Source organism: Phyllopteryx taeniolatus, chromosome 14 (assembly GCF_024500385.1).
Source record: "Phyllopteryx taeniolatus isolate TA_2022b chromosome 14, UOR_Ptae_1.2, whole genome shotgun sequence".
Classification (NCBI taxonomy): Eukaryota; Metazoa; Chordata; class Actinopteri; order Syngnathiformes; family Syngnathidae; genus Phyllopteryx; species Phyllopteryx taeniolatus.
Window position 1 is genome coordinate 13,885,508 of NC_084515.1, and position 14,290 is coordinate 13,899,797.

At 38.3% G+C, this 14,290-nt stretch overlaps 3 protein-coding genes and 1 non-coding gene across 5 annotated transcripts; 2 read left to right on the forward strand and 2 right to left on the reverse strand.

The window, feature by feature from the left end:
• Positions 1-964: 964 nt before the first annotated feature.
• Positions 965-2,907, forward strand: myl12.2 (myosin, light chain 12, genome duplicate 2). 2 transcript variants are annotated; one of them, XM_061797945.1, is made up of 4 exons: positions 965-1,108; positions 1,450-1,666; positions 1,741-1,902; positions 2,553-2,907. In XM_061797945.1, exons 2-4 carry the CDS (start codon positions 1,483-1,485, stop codon positions 2,723-2,725), a joined length of 519 nt encoding a protein of 172 aa, XP_061653929.1. In that variant the 5' UTR covers positions 965-1,108; positions 1,450-1,482; the 3' UTR covers positions 2,726-2,907. The 2 variants fall into 2 exon arrangements, with proteins under 2 accessions (XP_061653929.1, XP_061653930.1); XM_061797946.1 differs by lacking the exon at positions 965-1,108 and adding an exon at positions 1,337-1,359.
• A 303-nt stretch (positions 2,908-3,210) lies between these two features.
• Positions 3,211-8,083, reverse strand: bag1 (BCL2 associated athanogene 1). The gene is made up of 7 exons (XM_061797944.1): positions 7,935-8,083; positions 6,370-6,498; positions 6,215-6,297; positions 6,030-6,143; positions 5,625-5,732; positions 4,849-4,911; positions 3,211-4,761 (listed from the first exon to the last, which is right to left on the reverse strand). Exons 1-7 carry the CDS (start codon positions 7,969-7,971, stop codon positions 4,672-4,674), a joined length of 624 nt encoding a protein of 207 aa, XP_061653928.1. The 5' UTR covers positions 7,972-8,083; the 3' UTR covers positions 3,211-4,671.
• Positions 8,084-8,328: 245 nt separating this feature from the next.
• Positions 8,329-8,420, forward strand: trnar-ucu (transfer RNA arginine (anticodon UCU)). The gene is given in 2 exon segments: positions 8,329-8,365; positions 8,385-8,420. It is a non-coding gene; the product is annotated as a tRNA-Arg (tRNA).
• Positions 8,421-9,619: 1,199 nt separating this feature from the next.
• On the reverse strand, positions 9,620-12,528 carry chmp5a (charged multivesicular body protein 5a). Its single transcript, XM_061797143.1, has 8 exons — positions 12,353-12,528; positions 11,887-11,991; positions 11,753-11,799; positions 11,165-11,258; positions 11,003-11,074; positions 10,623-10,731; positions 10,061-10,176; positions 9,620-9,982 (listed from the first exon to the last, which is right to left on the reverse strand). Exons 1-8 carry the CDS (start codon positions 12,419-12,421, stop codon positions 9,932-9,934), a joined length of 663 nt encoding a protein of 220 aa, XP_061653127.1. The 5' UTR covers positions 12,422-12,528; the 3' UTR covers positions 9,620-9,931.
• Positions 12,529-14,290: the final 1,762 nt, after the last annotated feature.

The window sequence follows — 14,290 nt, forward strand, 5'->3', positions numbered from 1 at the left end:
AGGAGCTCCTTGGCGTACCCTACCACCCTGTAACTTGAAAGAAGAAATGTTGGTCCAGTGCTACTTCAGAGTATTTTACATAAAACTTATTGTTGCCAAAGATGGAACATAAATGTACATTGATTTTTTTTTTTCGTTACATTTTTGGATTCCAGGAAAAAAAGCATGAAAGTGTGATTCGGAACTACGGAGACGACTCGAGTTACTGCATTTTTTTCCATTCGTGCTTAGGTCGCCTTTGAAGCTGGTTGTGACAAATACTATTTATTATGTTTGATTTATTTAAGAATACTTTGTTAATCACACTCAAGAGAAGTTTACTCATATGCTATGTTATGTTATCGCTGGTAACACCGCCGTCTAGTGGCGAAAGTGCGGCCTATAAAGTGCAAGATGTGAGTGCAGGGACTATTTCTTCTTCGTTCTCATATAGGAAGTTTTCAAGGCCAGCTTCAATGTGCAACAACGCCACCAACTGCATTGGAGTGTTAAAAGTAGAACATGTCAAGAAAAGAAAGACAAACATTTCATTTTTGGACACATCATCAGATTTTTCTTAAATAAATATATCTTAAAGTTACTTAATAATGCCGTATGATTATATTTGATTAGATTAAAATAAAATTTGTCTAACTAAAACCACCATGCAACGAGTGTTAGCTGCAAGGAACATGCCAGACTGATGGACTAATTTTGGAAATATATTGTTTTGTTTTTCAGTAAAAGTAGTAGCTGTCGTTTCATAGTTACCAATTATTTTGTTCAAATAATATATATATTTTTTTTATTTTTTATTTAAGAGTTGTGTTTTATAGTTGTGTTTCTACATCGCAAAGAAATAATTGGGCAACATGGAACAATCCATACTGACTGTTACTTTAGGACGCGTATTAGATATATTTGCAGAAATACGACTCTTAGCTCTGTTTCATTTGAAGAAATTACTTACTAGTTGTAAAGAAGAAGTAAAACAGTTGTCCCGTTTCTGATTGGTCCGTTTGGTAAACAGGAAGTAAAATACCACTAGTCCCGCCCTCCTGATCCTCTTGCCGCAGGATTCTCTGAAGACGTCTCTGCGTGACTAATAACAATACGTCAATATTACAAGGTGCCTAGCTTTATATGCAAAAATTACACGTTTAACCTAAATCATAATCATGCGCGTTTGTCCTAGCGCTTTGTTAGCTCCATCGATGCTTTAAATAGGCCATCGTAGCTAAACGCACCTAGATTATTTGTCGCATGATGAACCACCCAGCGGTCGTGGTTACTATCTCTCAAGTCTTCTCACTTTGTAACAGCTTAAAGCAGATCAGTGATGGAACAGTCCGTACCAGCAAAGAATCGTAGCGTGCATGAGTGAGAAGTTGGATAAATTCCTTTTGTTGTTGTTGTTATTGTCAATGTGTTATGTACCTGTACAGTACATGATGTATTTGTGCGTTCCAGGGGGAAGAGGAGGAGGGGACTTGAGTCGCCAACATGTCGAGCAAAAGGGCCAAGGGAAAGAACACCAAGAAGCGTCCTCAGCGCGCCACCTCCAACGTGTTCGCCATGTTCGACCAGTCCCAGATCCAGGAGTTCAAAGAGGCCTTCAACATGATTGATCAAAACAGGGACGGCTTCATCGACAAGGAGGACCTGCACGACATGTTGGCCTCTCTAGGTAGACACTAAACACAACAACAACAACATCAGGATCTTACGACTCGTTTACACGCTCTTCTTGTTTTTCCTGAGGTAAAAACCCCACCGACGACTACCTGGAGGCCATGATGAACGAAGCCCCGGGTCCCATCAACTTCACCATGTTCCTCACCATGTTCGGGGAGAAGCTGAACGGCACCGACCCCGAGGACGTCATCCGCAATGCCTTCGCCTGCTTTGACGAGGAGGGCACCGGTGAGTGAGTTCGAAGCCACGCGACTCGAGTTTTGCCATTTAGGTACTGTACGCACAATAGAGAGGATTGCCCAAAAAAGTGGTATGATGCAGCTCGGTTATTGCGCTTTGACACGCACAAAGCGGTGTAAAATTAAGTGTTTAACACAAGCAAATTAAAGGAGAATTCATCAGTTATTTTGCAATAGGCTTTAAAACTGTTGTACAGTCATCGTTTGTGCCTCGGCTATATCGCCGATTTTTCAGCGATTGTTTTTTACAATACATACTCACTTACCAATGCCCTTACATGTAGGAAAGGAAAGCCACACTTCATTTTGTAGCCTTTTATTGACATCATGGGAGCAGTAAAACATCAGGATAAATTGGGTGCCTCGCTCTGGGCAGGCAGGACTTTCTCCCGCTTTGTGTTTTGCCGTTCCAGCATGTCGTCAACAAACAATTTTTTTGAAGTAGATTTTTCAGTAACGAGTATTTGAGATGGTTAGGGAAAATATATTGAGGAAAAGTAAACATTTTGTTGAAGAGACTTAGTGGAGTAAAAGTTGCCAGAAAATAACCAAGGAAAGTACAGCTATGTGAAGGTCCTTAGTAACACATGTAGTCAGTTACATTTACAAGGCTGACGTGGTCCCTTGTGACTCCCGTAGGTCTGATCCAGGAGGAGCAGCTGCGCGAGCTGCTGACCACCATGGGCGATAGGTTCACGGACGAGGAGGTGGACGAGCTCTTCCGGGAGGCGCCCATCGACAAGAAGGGCAACTTCAACTACGTGGCGTTCACACGCATTCTCAAGCACGGCGCCAAGGACAAAGACGATTAGCTAGCAAGCAACCAACCGACCGCTGGAGGAGTTTTTCCTGTGTATATTTCCGTTGTCGTGTGTTTTGTATAGCCCACTGCAAGGTTGTCATGTAGCTGCTTCTTGCTCATTTGCACATCACTAAGAATCTGTATAAACCTCAACATATGTATGTACTACATGAATAAAAACTGTTACTGTGACTGATTATTGTTATTAGTTATTGAGCACTTCTTGATACAATCGGCAAGTAGCCACCTTTTGACTTTAACACACAACTCCACAGAGGTGGAATATTGCCACAACTGAAAGCAAAACTGCTGAATTTGATTTGGTTCCAGGCTCAAAACTGCCTTGAAATCCACAGTCCAAAGGTGACATTTTAAGTCACATTTTGACTGTCATACAAGTATTTAAAAAAGTATATCTGAGCAATTATTTACTTCACCATATCATATAACTAAAATAAAGTCAAACTAACAAATTACATAGTTCCAGGCTCAAACTGTTGTCATTGTAAAACCTTTATTTAAACTACACGTGCCATGTTTTAGGTCACATTTTGACAATGGCAAAAATAAGTTAACCACTGTAAAATAGAATTACTGAATTCATTCGTTACTGTCCCGGGCTCAAGCTGTCACCATTTCCAAAGCTTAATTGAAGCTAGTCAATTTTTTTTTTATAACTGCCAGTGTAAAAAAAACAAGTTAATCACCATTACAAACCATGTATTAATTTCGTTTTACATAAAACTAACTGCCATGCAAGTGTAAAAACAAGTTAACCTTGCATATTCGCAGGTCAGCATTTATAGATCTTGTACATATTCCGTATTTTGTGCGTTTTGCTTTTTTTAGCCATCTGCAGGCTTCCTCTGCCAAAATTACATTGTACCTGTACAATGACACTAAAGTTATCTTACTTTTTGTACTCAGGCTAAAGCAATACAAATATTGCTTTTGCTGCCATCTTGTGGCAGCTTGGAGCCAAGGAACTATATTGAAGAGCGACAAGGAGCTTCATTTCGACCATCGTGCTTTGCCGCCATCTTGTGGCATCTATAAGCAATAGCAAACCCAGGGGCGAGGGCATCAATTCTTTGCTGATTTTCGCTATTCATGACAGAACTTAGTCCCGATTCCCTGTGAATAGCGGGGGTTCACTGGATAACTAAAAAAGTAAAACTACTAATTACTATTTCATTGTTATTTTATCGTTATTTGAAAATGTTCTACTAGTCTGTTTTTGAAGAAAAGTATTTTCTTGGAGTTGTCTAGTTTTGCGATGAAAAAAACAGACCTGTCAAATACTTTTTTTAAATAAACTTTTTTTTTTCCCAATATCGGCTTCTAATTGCTTGTTTTAATAAACACATTTTACAAAATTCACCTCAAAAATTGCATTTGAAGTTAATCACTGTAATATAAAAGTAAAATAAAGTAAAACTACTGAATTAGTTTGTCCCAGGTGCAAACTGCCACCCTTTAAAAGTATTAAATCTACAGTCGCTGATTTTTAAATAGTATTTTACCCGTGTAAAAAATAAATGTAAATATAAGTCAAACATTGTATGACGCTAAAATAAAGAAAAACTACTTAATTTCTTTGTTTTGTTTTTGAAGCAGGCTTAAACTATCGCCATATTAAAAATTATAATTAAAGTTACAGGTGATGTTTCAACATTTTGACTGCCATATTGTAAAAATAAGCTAACTACCGCTTCTGAGCACTTAAATCTTTTAATTAAACACACTCAGTTGTCCACTGAGTATCACTGTCATGGCAATCTGACGTAAATCTTAAAGCTGGGATGACACCATGATGAAAAGTCATGTTGACATAATCTACAAGCATTGAGGGCTAAAGGACCGAGCACGCTAACAATAAATACAGACAACAGATGTGCTCTCTGTACACAGCACAGTAGTTGCTCACAGAGCAATAACGACAGTATTACGATGTCTTCAATCCGCCAGGGCTAGATTTTTAGACTGGATCTTTGTCAGGTGGTCTGATATGCAAGCCTCCATCTTGTCACACTGGGCCAGGAAGTCCTGACGTGAGGACATCTTGTGAGCAACACGAGTAGTTTTTTTGTGGAGGTTTGTTGGCTAGTGAAGGAGATGGAGGCGAGCACTCACCTGGACAGTCTTCACGAGGCCGCTTTTCTTTATGCGACAGTCGTTGAAGTTCTCTGGGACGCTCTGAGGGCAACAAAGAATTGGACACATATTTTCACAAAAAAAGATTGGCTCTATGAGGTCGCGCAAAACCGATTTTGTTATTTCGTTGGCACAGTAATCCCTTGTTTATCATCCGCGAAGTAGCGAACAACATATTTATTATATTATTTATATATATTTTAAAGCTTCATGCATATACAGTAATAACAAATATATGCATGTGAGATGCAGGTATTATTTCTGTCCACTTGGGGTCGTCGTCCTCAAGTTGTACACAGCATTATCTGTGACGTTGAACGTGTGCGTGCCTTTAAAAGGCGGGCCTGGGCTGTTGACTGTTGAGTGACATGAAAGACGGGGAATGAGAATATAGAGTTGGCTGGCTGTTAACTGGCTAAACGTTAGCCACTCTGATGTTGAGTGACGGCATCAGTTGAGACCATCAGCAGCTCGGCTAAGAATGGGCTTGTGTTTACTGTATTTTCTTACAGTTTGTTCAATAAAGTCCTTGAAAGGGCACCAGCGGCTGTGTCTACCCTCAATCTATCCTAATCACCTGTTGAGGGATTACAATTTGTTCTATCTAGCGGGGGCTGGTTACATTCAATTAACTAACGTTTACTTCACCGTAGACGTGGAGTTATGTCACTTACGCCAGTTGTGCTTTGAAAGCGACACATTGCACTTTAGCTTCTTTTATTAAGTCTTAAATGATCCACAAACTTTGGACATACCAGAGCATCGATCTGCTCCAGGATCTTCATGAACTGTTCGGCCGCGACTTTCACTCTGTGGTCCAGTTTTCCCAGCGCGTCAGCCTGAAGATCTTTGGCCAGGAAACCCTGACAAAAAAAAAAGTTTAAAAGTCTTTCATATGAGGAAAATTTTGGGCCCAAACTGTAAAGACAAAAAAGTACAGATGGAGATTAAAGTTGTAATTTTACAACATCACCTTTATTTTTATTTTATTTTTTTGGGAGAAAAAATCTCTCTCTCAAAAATACATTTCCCCCCCCTCAGAAATATGCATTTTTCTGGAAAATAGTTGGCTTTTTCCCCCCAAAAAATACACTTTGCTAATACTCATACTATCACACTGATTTTGACAGAACAAAACAAGAAAGCGCCGATTAACGTACATTCTTGAGTCCAGTCAACTCCCCGTCGACCTTCTCCAGCTTTTTAGCTGTCTGCTCCACTGATTTTTCAATATCTTTCAGCTTCTTCAGCTCGGCTTCCTCCTCGGGACTGTTCTGTTGGCATTAATACACCATGGTACACCATTATGTATACGCGCACATCCGCAAAAATTTAAAGGCCTCACCCTCTTTCCAATCATCATGAGTTTGCATCCGTCTTTAATCCCGTAGCTGGACAGCGTCTGCTCCATGTCCTTCAGCGACTTCCCTGGAACATCGCCACAATTCTCCAATGAGGGAAACCGATAAGTACAGACAGACGTCTGAACGCGACTCTTACCCTTGAAGATGAGCTTCTGCGAGGCCGAAGGTACTCCGGTGACCTGAGTGAGACTCTCTGACAAGTCTTTGACAGTCGGACTCTTGCCATCCTCCTGACTGGTGACCGTGATGCTGTGTTTCGTAGAACCTGGAGTGGGGAGTCAGTAAAAATAATAGGTGACTATCCATGCATCTATTTTCTATAGTGCTTACCCTCATTACGGGGGTAAGCACTAACATATCCCATCTGACTTGGGGGGGGGGGGGGGGGGGGGAGACGGTTATGGACTGGTTAACAGCCAAATGCAGGGCACTCCACACACAATGGCTAAAACCAAGATTTCAAATGCACAACCTCAGAACTCTAAAGGTAGACGTGCTAACTCCTAGTGAGCCTTGCTGTCAAAATACAAAACTATTAATCCTAACAATAAAAAAAATCAATAAATGGAAAACTATGAAAATATTTTGGGGAAAAAATGTTCGAGGAAAACAAAAATATAACGTTTAAAAAAAACATGATTTTTTATTTTTGAAAAACAAAATATTTTAGGAAAAGTGTAAATATTAGGAAGAATTATTAATAAGACAACATAAAAAAAATCCACAAAAACATTACGTTTAAAAATAAAAGATTAAAATAAAAATATTAGATAATATGCAAAAATATTAAATTAGCAAATACAAAAATAGAAAACAAATATGAAAACATGAGGTGGAAAATACTAAAAAATACAAGACGTGGAAAATACGATAAAAATACCCCAAAATTCTGAAAATAAACATATTTTTGGAAAAAATATATACATATGAATAATGCGTAAATATTGGGACAATAGAAAAAAAACCAGAATAATAGACAAAATAGATAGATGAAAAACAGAAAACAATACAACAATACGGGAAAGAAATATACAAATAGTCCAAAAAACTAAACAAAATGTAAGGTTAAAACAACAAAAATGTTACAAATGCTAAATACAACCTGAAAATAATACACGAACATGTTTGATTAGAAATACATATGAGAAAAGAATGCAAAAAAGTTTAGGGGGTAACAATAAAAACAGAAATGTTAGAAAAATAATGAACAAATTGTATGAATACAATTCAGAAATATTGGAAAAATAGTGCAGAAATTGTATGTATAAAATTCACAAATATTGAAGAAGAATAAAAAATATTCGAAAACAATATTATTAACCAGTAGCTCAGAACTAGGAGGCTGGCGTGCACTGCTAACCACTAGTCACCCGCGGTTTTGATTTAAAAGACTTTGCATGATGGACATGCATAGCAGAATCAAATGACAACTACAACTGCAGCATGAAATTCTCTAACAATGAGTTCAAAATGAAATGCACGCGCTGCACATTCACTGCACGGAACAACAACACGACCCACTTGAGGATAGTGGCCATTGAGATAAAACATGGAGCAAATTCCTATTATGTCCCTTTTTGGGATTGGCTAGACAGCGAACACGCTAGCTAGCCATTTTCACCGACTGTTAATAAACCCCCTATATTAAGTATAATTATTTCTATCGAATACCTTCTAATAGTTGGAATGGTATAATATTACCGTAAGCGACTGTCACGCTGATTGCTTGTGATGACATGTTTAAATTTTGTCGTTTAAATTAATCGCGGCATGAATACCAAAGCTAACAGCTAATAGCAAGCTACCTACTTCCGGGTCAGACCACCAGAAGCAGTTCGTTTTTTTTCCTCATTGATGGAAAAGTGATTTTAGTTAAACGATTCTTAAAATAAACTGTCATAAATAATGGACTATAATAATAACATAAACAATAACATGATAAATCAATTGATCCAATTAAATTTAAATAGAATAGATCACCACAGCTAATGTCAGATGAATGTCGCGAGAATACCATATCCCAGCAACAAACTAGTTTGGGTTACGTAGGGGCTGATCTATAATTGGTTAAATATGAATTTGGACCACGCCAGTTGGCTCTGTGGCGCAATGGATAGCGCATTGGACTTCTAGCTAAGCACATAGGAAGTGATTCAAAGGTTGTGGGTTCGAGTCCCACCAGAGTCGCATTTTGGCAAATAACTTAAAACTGTAAATACAGTGTTTGCTTAAAGGCAGAAGTGGCCGAACTTTCTGTTCAAGGGCCAATATTTTATATTATTTAATAATTACAAATAATAAAGAAATTATTTCATAAAATAATGTTAAACAGTATGTTGGTTGGTAATGCATCGGGATGCCCCCCCGGAAGAGTTGGACGAAGTGGCTGGGGAAAGGGAAGTTATGGACTTCCCAGCTTAAGCTGCTGCCCCCGCGAGCCGGCCCCTGATCACCGGCAGAAGATGGGTGGATATTGCAATTTACAATAGATTAACCAATTATTTTATCAAATAAATACACATTAAATGTATATGTAAAGTTGTTTAATAATAAAAGAATGTATTACAATATTTATATTCCATTATTTATAATTATGTCTAATTAACCAATTATTTAATTAATGTTAAATCTGAAATGGTTTATTTTACTAATATTTTTATCTGATTATGTACAATACATTAAATAATTATTTAACCAGATGAATAAATGGGGAATTAACGTGTATATTTATTTTAATTTTAAAAAATCCTACATTTTTTATATCTTATTTATAATTAATTCAATATTTAATTATATACCAATTATGTAATAAATGTAAACATTAATTTTAATAAATTATATTAGTTAAAAAAACACATTTAAATAAATATTTTTAAAAAGTAAACGTTTATTTTACTCGAATATTTTGTTATTTTAAAAATAATGAACCATTTTAAAAAAAATTATGTGACGTACATTTTCATTTTATTCACAATAAAGTAATGAACCAATTATTTAATAAAATAAAGAAATGCATGTCAAATGTTTATACAAAATTGTTTACTATTTTATTAACAATGAATTATTTAATAAAATACATGTTAAATGTATATGCAACATTGTTTTTATTTTATATGTTCAATAAATCAATTACCCAAATATTTAATGAAATATGTGAATAAAGTGCATTTTAACTAACCCAATTTAGGGGAAAAACTGTTAAATGAAAGCAACTAATAAGATAGGACCCTTGTTCGTGTAAATACTCAGTGGGCCAGATTAAAGAACGGAGCGGCCCATGTGAACGCCGGGCCAAACTTTGCCCAACCTTGCTCTAAGGAAACAAATAAAAGCTTGTCGGATTTTAATAATTCCTACAACTGAAAAAAAAAATTACACAGGTGATCTATAATAATCAATAAATCAAGATTTAATTCAAACATTAAATCTGCAGACGCTCTCAATTCCACACTCAAATCATAAAAGCAATATTGAGAAATTAATACATTAAAAATGGCGAACATGAGGTGAAATGATGTTTCTGAATGAAGTAAAAACGAGTATGTTACAGGGCTACACGGCTAGCGCAGTACAACCCAAACACGAGGAGCGCTTCACTACACTGTAGTCACCAATCGCATGTATTTGTGTTAATCTACAGTAAATGGAAAGAAAAGAAAAAACAAAGTTTTCAGTCAAAGTGCAGCTGACGCGTGCATTTAAGTGGCAGGAATCTGCGGGAGGCCAAACTCGTCCACCAAGACGCCGTCCTGAAAAGACAAGAAAGATTGAACTTTATCTTTCGGAAAAAATAAAACTGAATACTCAACAATCGGTGGTGTCGCTACCTTGTTTGTCTTGCTGTCTCCGGGCAAGCCCTCGGGGATGGAGGGAGCGGCGGAGGCCTCGTCCAGGTAGGAGCTGTCGTCGTCCAGCAGCAGCTCGTCACCCAGCGCGTCCAACTCTGACAACATACAAAAACATACTGACATGTAGGGCTTCAAATGAAAGCAGGGAAAAAAAGGTGAAAATGGGAATTTGCCAATGGTGGACCGAAAATAGGCAGGGCATTACAGTATTCAAAACAAGTCTGAATTTTTGATTTTTTTTTAATCCCTTCTGGATTTCTCCTAATCCAAAAAAGCTTTGAAACTGTTATTTTCCATTACAGTATTTATTTATTTATTCATTTATTTTGCCAGCATTAACTTGGATCAAGTTCCACAGAAAAAATATGAATACTTATTTTTTTCTTTACACGCAATAAGAAAATAATATAATAAATATGCCCTCTTTTGTCAAATATAATTCTATATTTCAAATGTTCAACAATATAAAATAAAAGGCGCTGTCAAACTGCCTGGAATTAAGATCAAGAATCGCAGAAAACTGGCCAATCGGTGAGCATACCTGCTTCCAAATCGTCCTCGTCAATATCAGGAGTGCCGTAGCTGCGACTGAGAGCCTCCTGAACCTCGCTGGCGTCCTCCATCATGTCTTCTAATTGGTCCTGCAGGTCCTGGAAGATACACAAACAATGATGGCTAGATAGATATTGATAAATATGGATGTTGGATGCCTGGATAGTTTGACGATAGGGGTTGTTCGGACTAGACGATTTGTCGACTTCACTACTTCATATTGACGTGTAGAGTGTGACATGGACATGACTGCGGACAGCCCACGGCCCTCCTCTTGTAATCTAACCTGTATGTACTGTATACATTTGTCTATTGTCGATGAGTATAGATTTTTGATCGATAGCTAGACAGACAGACAGAGAGACATACATCAATCTGGTCCAGTTTGACATCCTTGTAGGCCTTTTTCATCTCCTTGGCACCCATCTTCATGGCATCCACCTGGCCAAAGAAGAACAGAGGTGATGTCATCATTTGTAAGGAAGAGGAAAGGTGGCACAGCGCAGATGCACGGAATGCAGCCAATCGTACTGTCGACTTGGTGTCCTTGAGCGTCTGGATGGTGTAGTTGGCCTGCTCCATGTTGAAAGACTGCTGAGCCAGCTGCTCTCGCTGACCCTCGTACCTATTAGACAGCAAACAAAAAGTACCATGATAACCGTTGGGAATGGGAGCTGATTACGTGGCTCGGTCGGTGCTGCTGTTTTGCTGAGCAATGGAGGTAACAAACGGGCTAAGTGGTTAACTCTGCCCGTGTGTACGCAATTGCGTCGCGGAACTGATGCAATTTCACTTACACTGAGATTCTGGGGTGTGTCAGTGGGGATTTTTGGTTCTTCCTCACCTATCTCTGCTATAGTTTGTCCTGAACTTTTTTTTTTTAAACAGGGTTGAGGGCACGGTTCTGTCAAGTTCTTCTCCACCAAACCCATCCAAGCATGCCTTTACGGAGCGTGTTATGTGCATTAGGAACAGAAAATAGTTGGAAGCAATGTCCAAAGGATTCACTAAAGTATTACGATCTCTCGGATACTAACGAACTTCAGCCCAAAGCCAGATGGCATTTAAATTGTGCCTAAAAAGTTTCTAACTGTAGGATGTATTTGTGTGAATACTCACATCCTCTTTTGCTTCAGCACTCGCATGGCCTTCTGTTTCACCATGTTCTTCCCCAAAAAAAACCAAACAAACACACAAGTGAAGACCACGTCTTCTATATTTATTTTTGATTGACCGCTATTTGGCATTCCCACCTTAGAGGGCCCGTCCCTCATCTTCTTCATCTGCTCCTTATACTTGAAGAGCTCCGCGTCCAGCCTGCTGATCTTCTTCTCGATGGACTCGGCCCTGGCGTCCACCTGAAACACACGCACACAAAAAAATTCCCTTTGTAAGAATGACAAACGTCATATTTTCCCCTCCATAATCTTAGTATGGCTCCTGGGAGGACATGATGAAATGGCTTCCCCACCTATAGCTACTGATTATTATTATTAGACATTGTCTTTATAGCAGGGTGGTCAGAGCATGTTTAAATAACCCTCACAGCAAATAAATAACACCGTTGATATATTTAAATGACAATTAAACGCGACAAACAAGTACAAGTAGTTAGCACGAAGCAAACATGGGGAGTTGGTGACCTACTAGCTAACTAACGGGAGCCATAAACCATAATAAACAACAACAATGCGTCCAAAGCTGCCAGGCACTACTCACATTGCCGATACAGTCCGAAAGATTCGGAGGAGGTGCTTTTGGTTTACCCCGTCCGAAAATTCTGTTCATTTTTTAACAGAAAAATAAAGCGTTAATTTCGCTTAAAGTACACAATATCGTCAAACGTGAACGGATTTCTCCATTGAAGACACCCGGAAGTGAGAGGCGCTGGTGACCGATTGTGATTGGTTGACGTGAGCAGAGCTAGCCAATGAGCCTTTTAGGTATTTTTCCGTATTGCAGCCTATTGTCCCCTTCTGTCCCCATTCGCTTTGTGAGCTTTGTGAGCAAAACTCGAATAACACTTTTCTTGGCTTTTTGTGCATTTGCCTCTTCCAAAAACCCTTACGGTGCATAATCTAGAAATATTTTAATCTTATTAATGTGTAATAATTACCCATGTACAACGTTACTTCGTATTTTGTAGAGGAGAAATATATCCTCACCCTTATTGTAGGTAGGCCATTACAATACTGTACTGTCAACATTAATTAAAACAATAAAAATAAAAAAAATGACAGGCAGGGAGAATTATGATTTTGCAAAGGGAATCTTTTGGAATGTATTATTAATATGAATTGTATATGTAATATATATAAATATATATATATATATATACAAAATTAATGTATCATAAAAAAATGTATTACATTTGAATTAATAATTTTTTTATTTTTCATCATTATATATACAAGTCCCACCTCCATTGCATTCTGTGTAAAAGCCACGTGTGGATTTACACTGAGATTTTGCTTGTGATTTTTTCCAATATTTGGAATTTCAAGTGTCATCATCATCATCATTAACTGAAGCCCATCCTAGCAAATTCAGGGACGCGGGGGAAAAGTATGGAAAAGCGCTTTCACAGAGTGGCGTCGCCATGGAAACTCTGCATCCTTGTCTCTTGGGTGAATAGAAGCGGCGCTCGATTGTTGACGACGAAGGAGACAAAGGTTTACAAGTCTACTCGGTGACCATAAAATGGATAAAACAGTCACAATGCGCAGATTTATTGTTGCTAATATGGCACAGTCATATTGATACAGCAATGAGGTCAATATACACAATTACAATTAATCTTGTAATACGTCACATTATGAAACGCTACATGAAGGATCAATGCTTTCGTATTACATTACAAACCAATAGAAATATATTGATCTGGTCCTAGAAGTTCATTTACCGTGCATAGAGACTCGAGCAATCATCAGGTGCTTTAATGCAGACTCGTCACCAATTTAACCTCCAAATTTGAAATGAATTCATATGCAAATAATTTCTGGCTCCAACAATTTAAGTACAGTTTGCCGAAAACCTGCACAAGGGGCAGCAAAAACTGACACAGCCTTTGTAAACCAGGGGTGGGCAATCTATACGCCACATACGGCCCTCGAGAGCATTTAATCCTACCGAATTCTAAAAACCAAAACAACAACAATAAAACCTTATTTACAAAAAATAACATTCACGCCACACGTTAACCGTGAACACTTTGTTCGATGGTTGAGTCATATTTTTTCAGTAGCATGGCACGCAGACAGAAATAGTCATACAGAGCGGTAGCTCCATTGCAAAATATGTATGAATAAAAAAGGTTTCATTATGCTCTCAGTGCTGTTTTTATATTCATTTCATAGTACGTGTCCATCTGATTGTGTCATTTTTCTCATTCATTTTTTGTCTGATCATAATCTGCACTAATACCATATCATAATTCTATTCTAGGCGGCACGGTGGGTGACGGGTTAGAGCATCTGCCTCACAGTTCTGAGGACCGCGGGTTCAATGACTGGCCCCGCCTGTGTGGAGTTTGCTTGTTCTCCCCGTGCCTGCGTGGGTTTTCTCCGGGCACTCCGGTTTCCTCCCACATCCCAAAAACATGCGTGGTAGGTTAATGAAATACTCTAAATTGACCATAGGTGTGAATGTGAGTGCGAA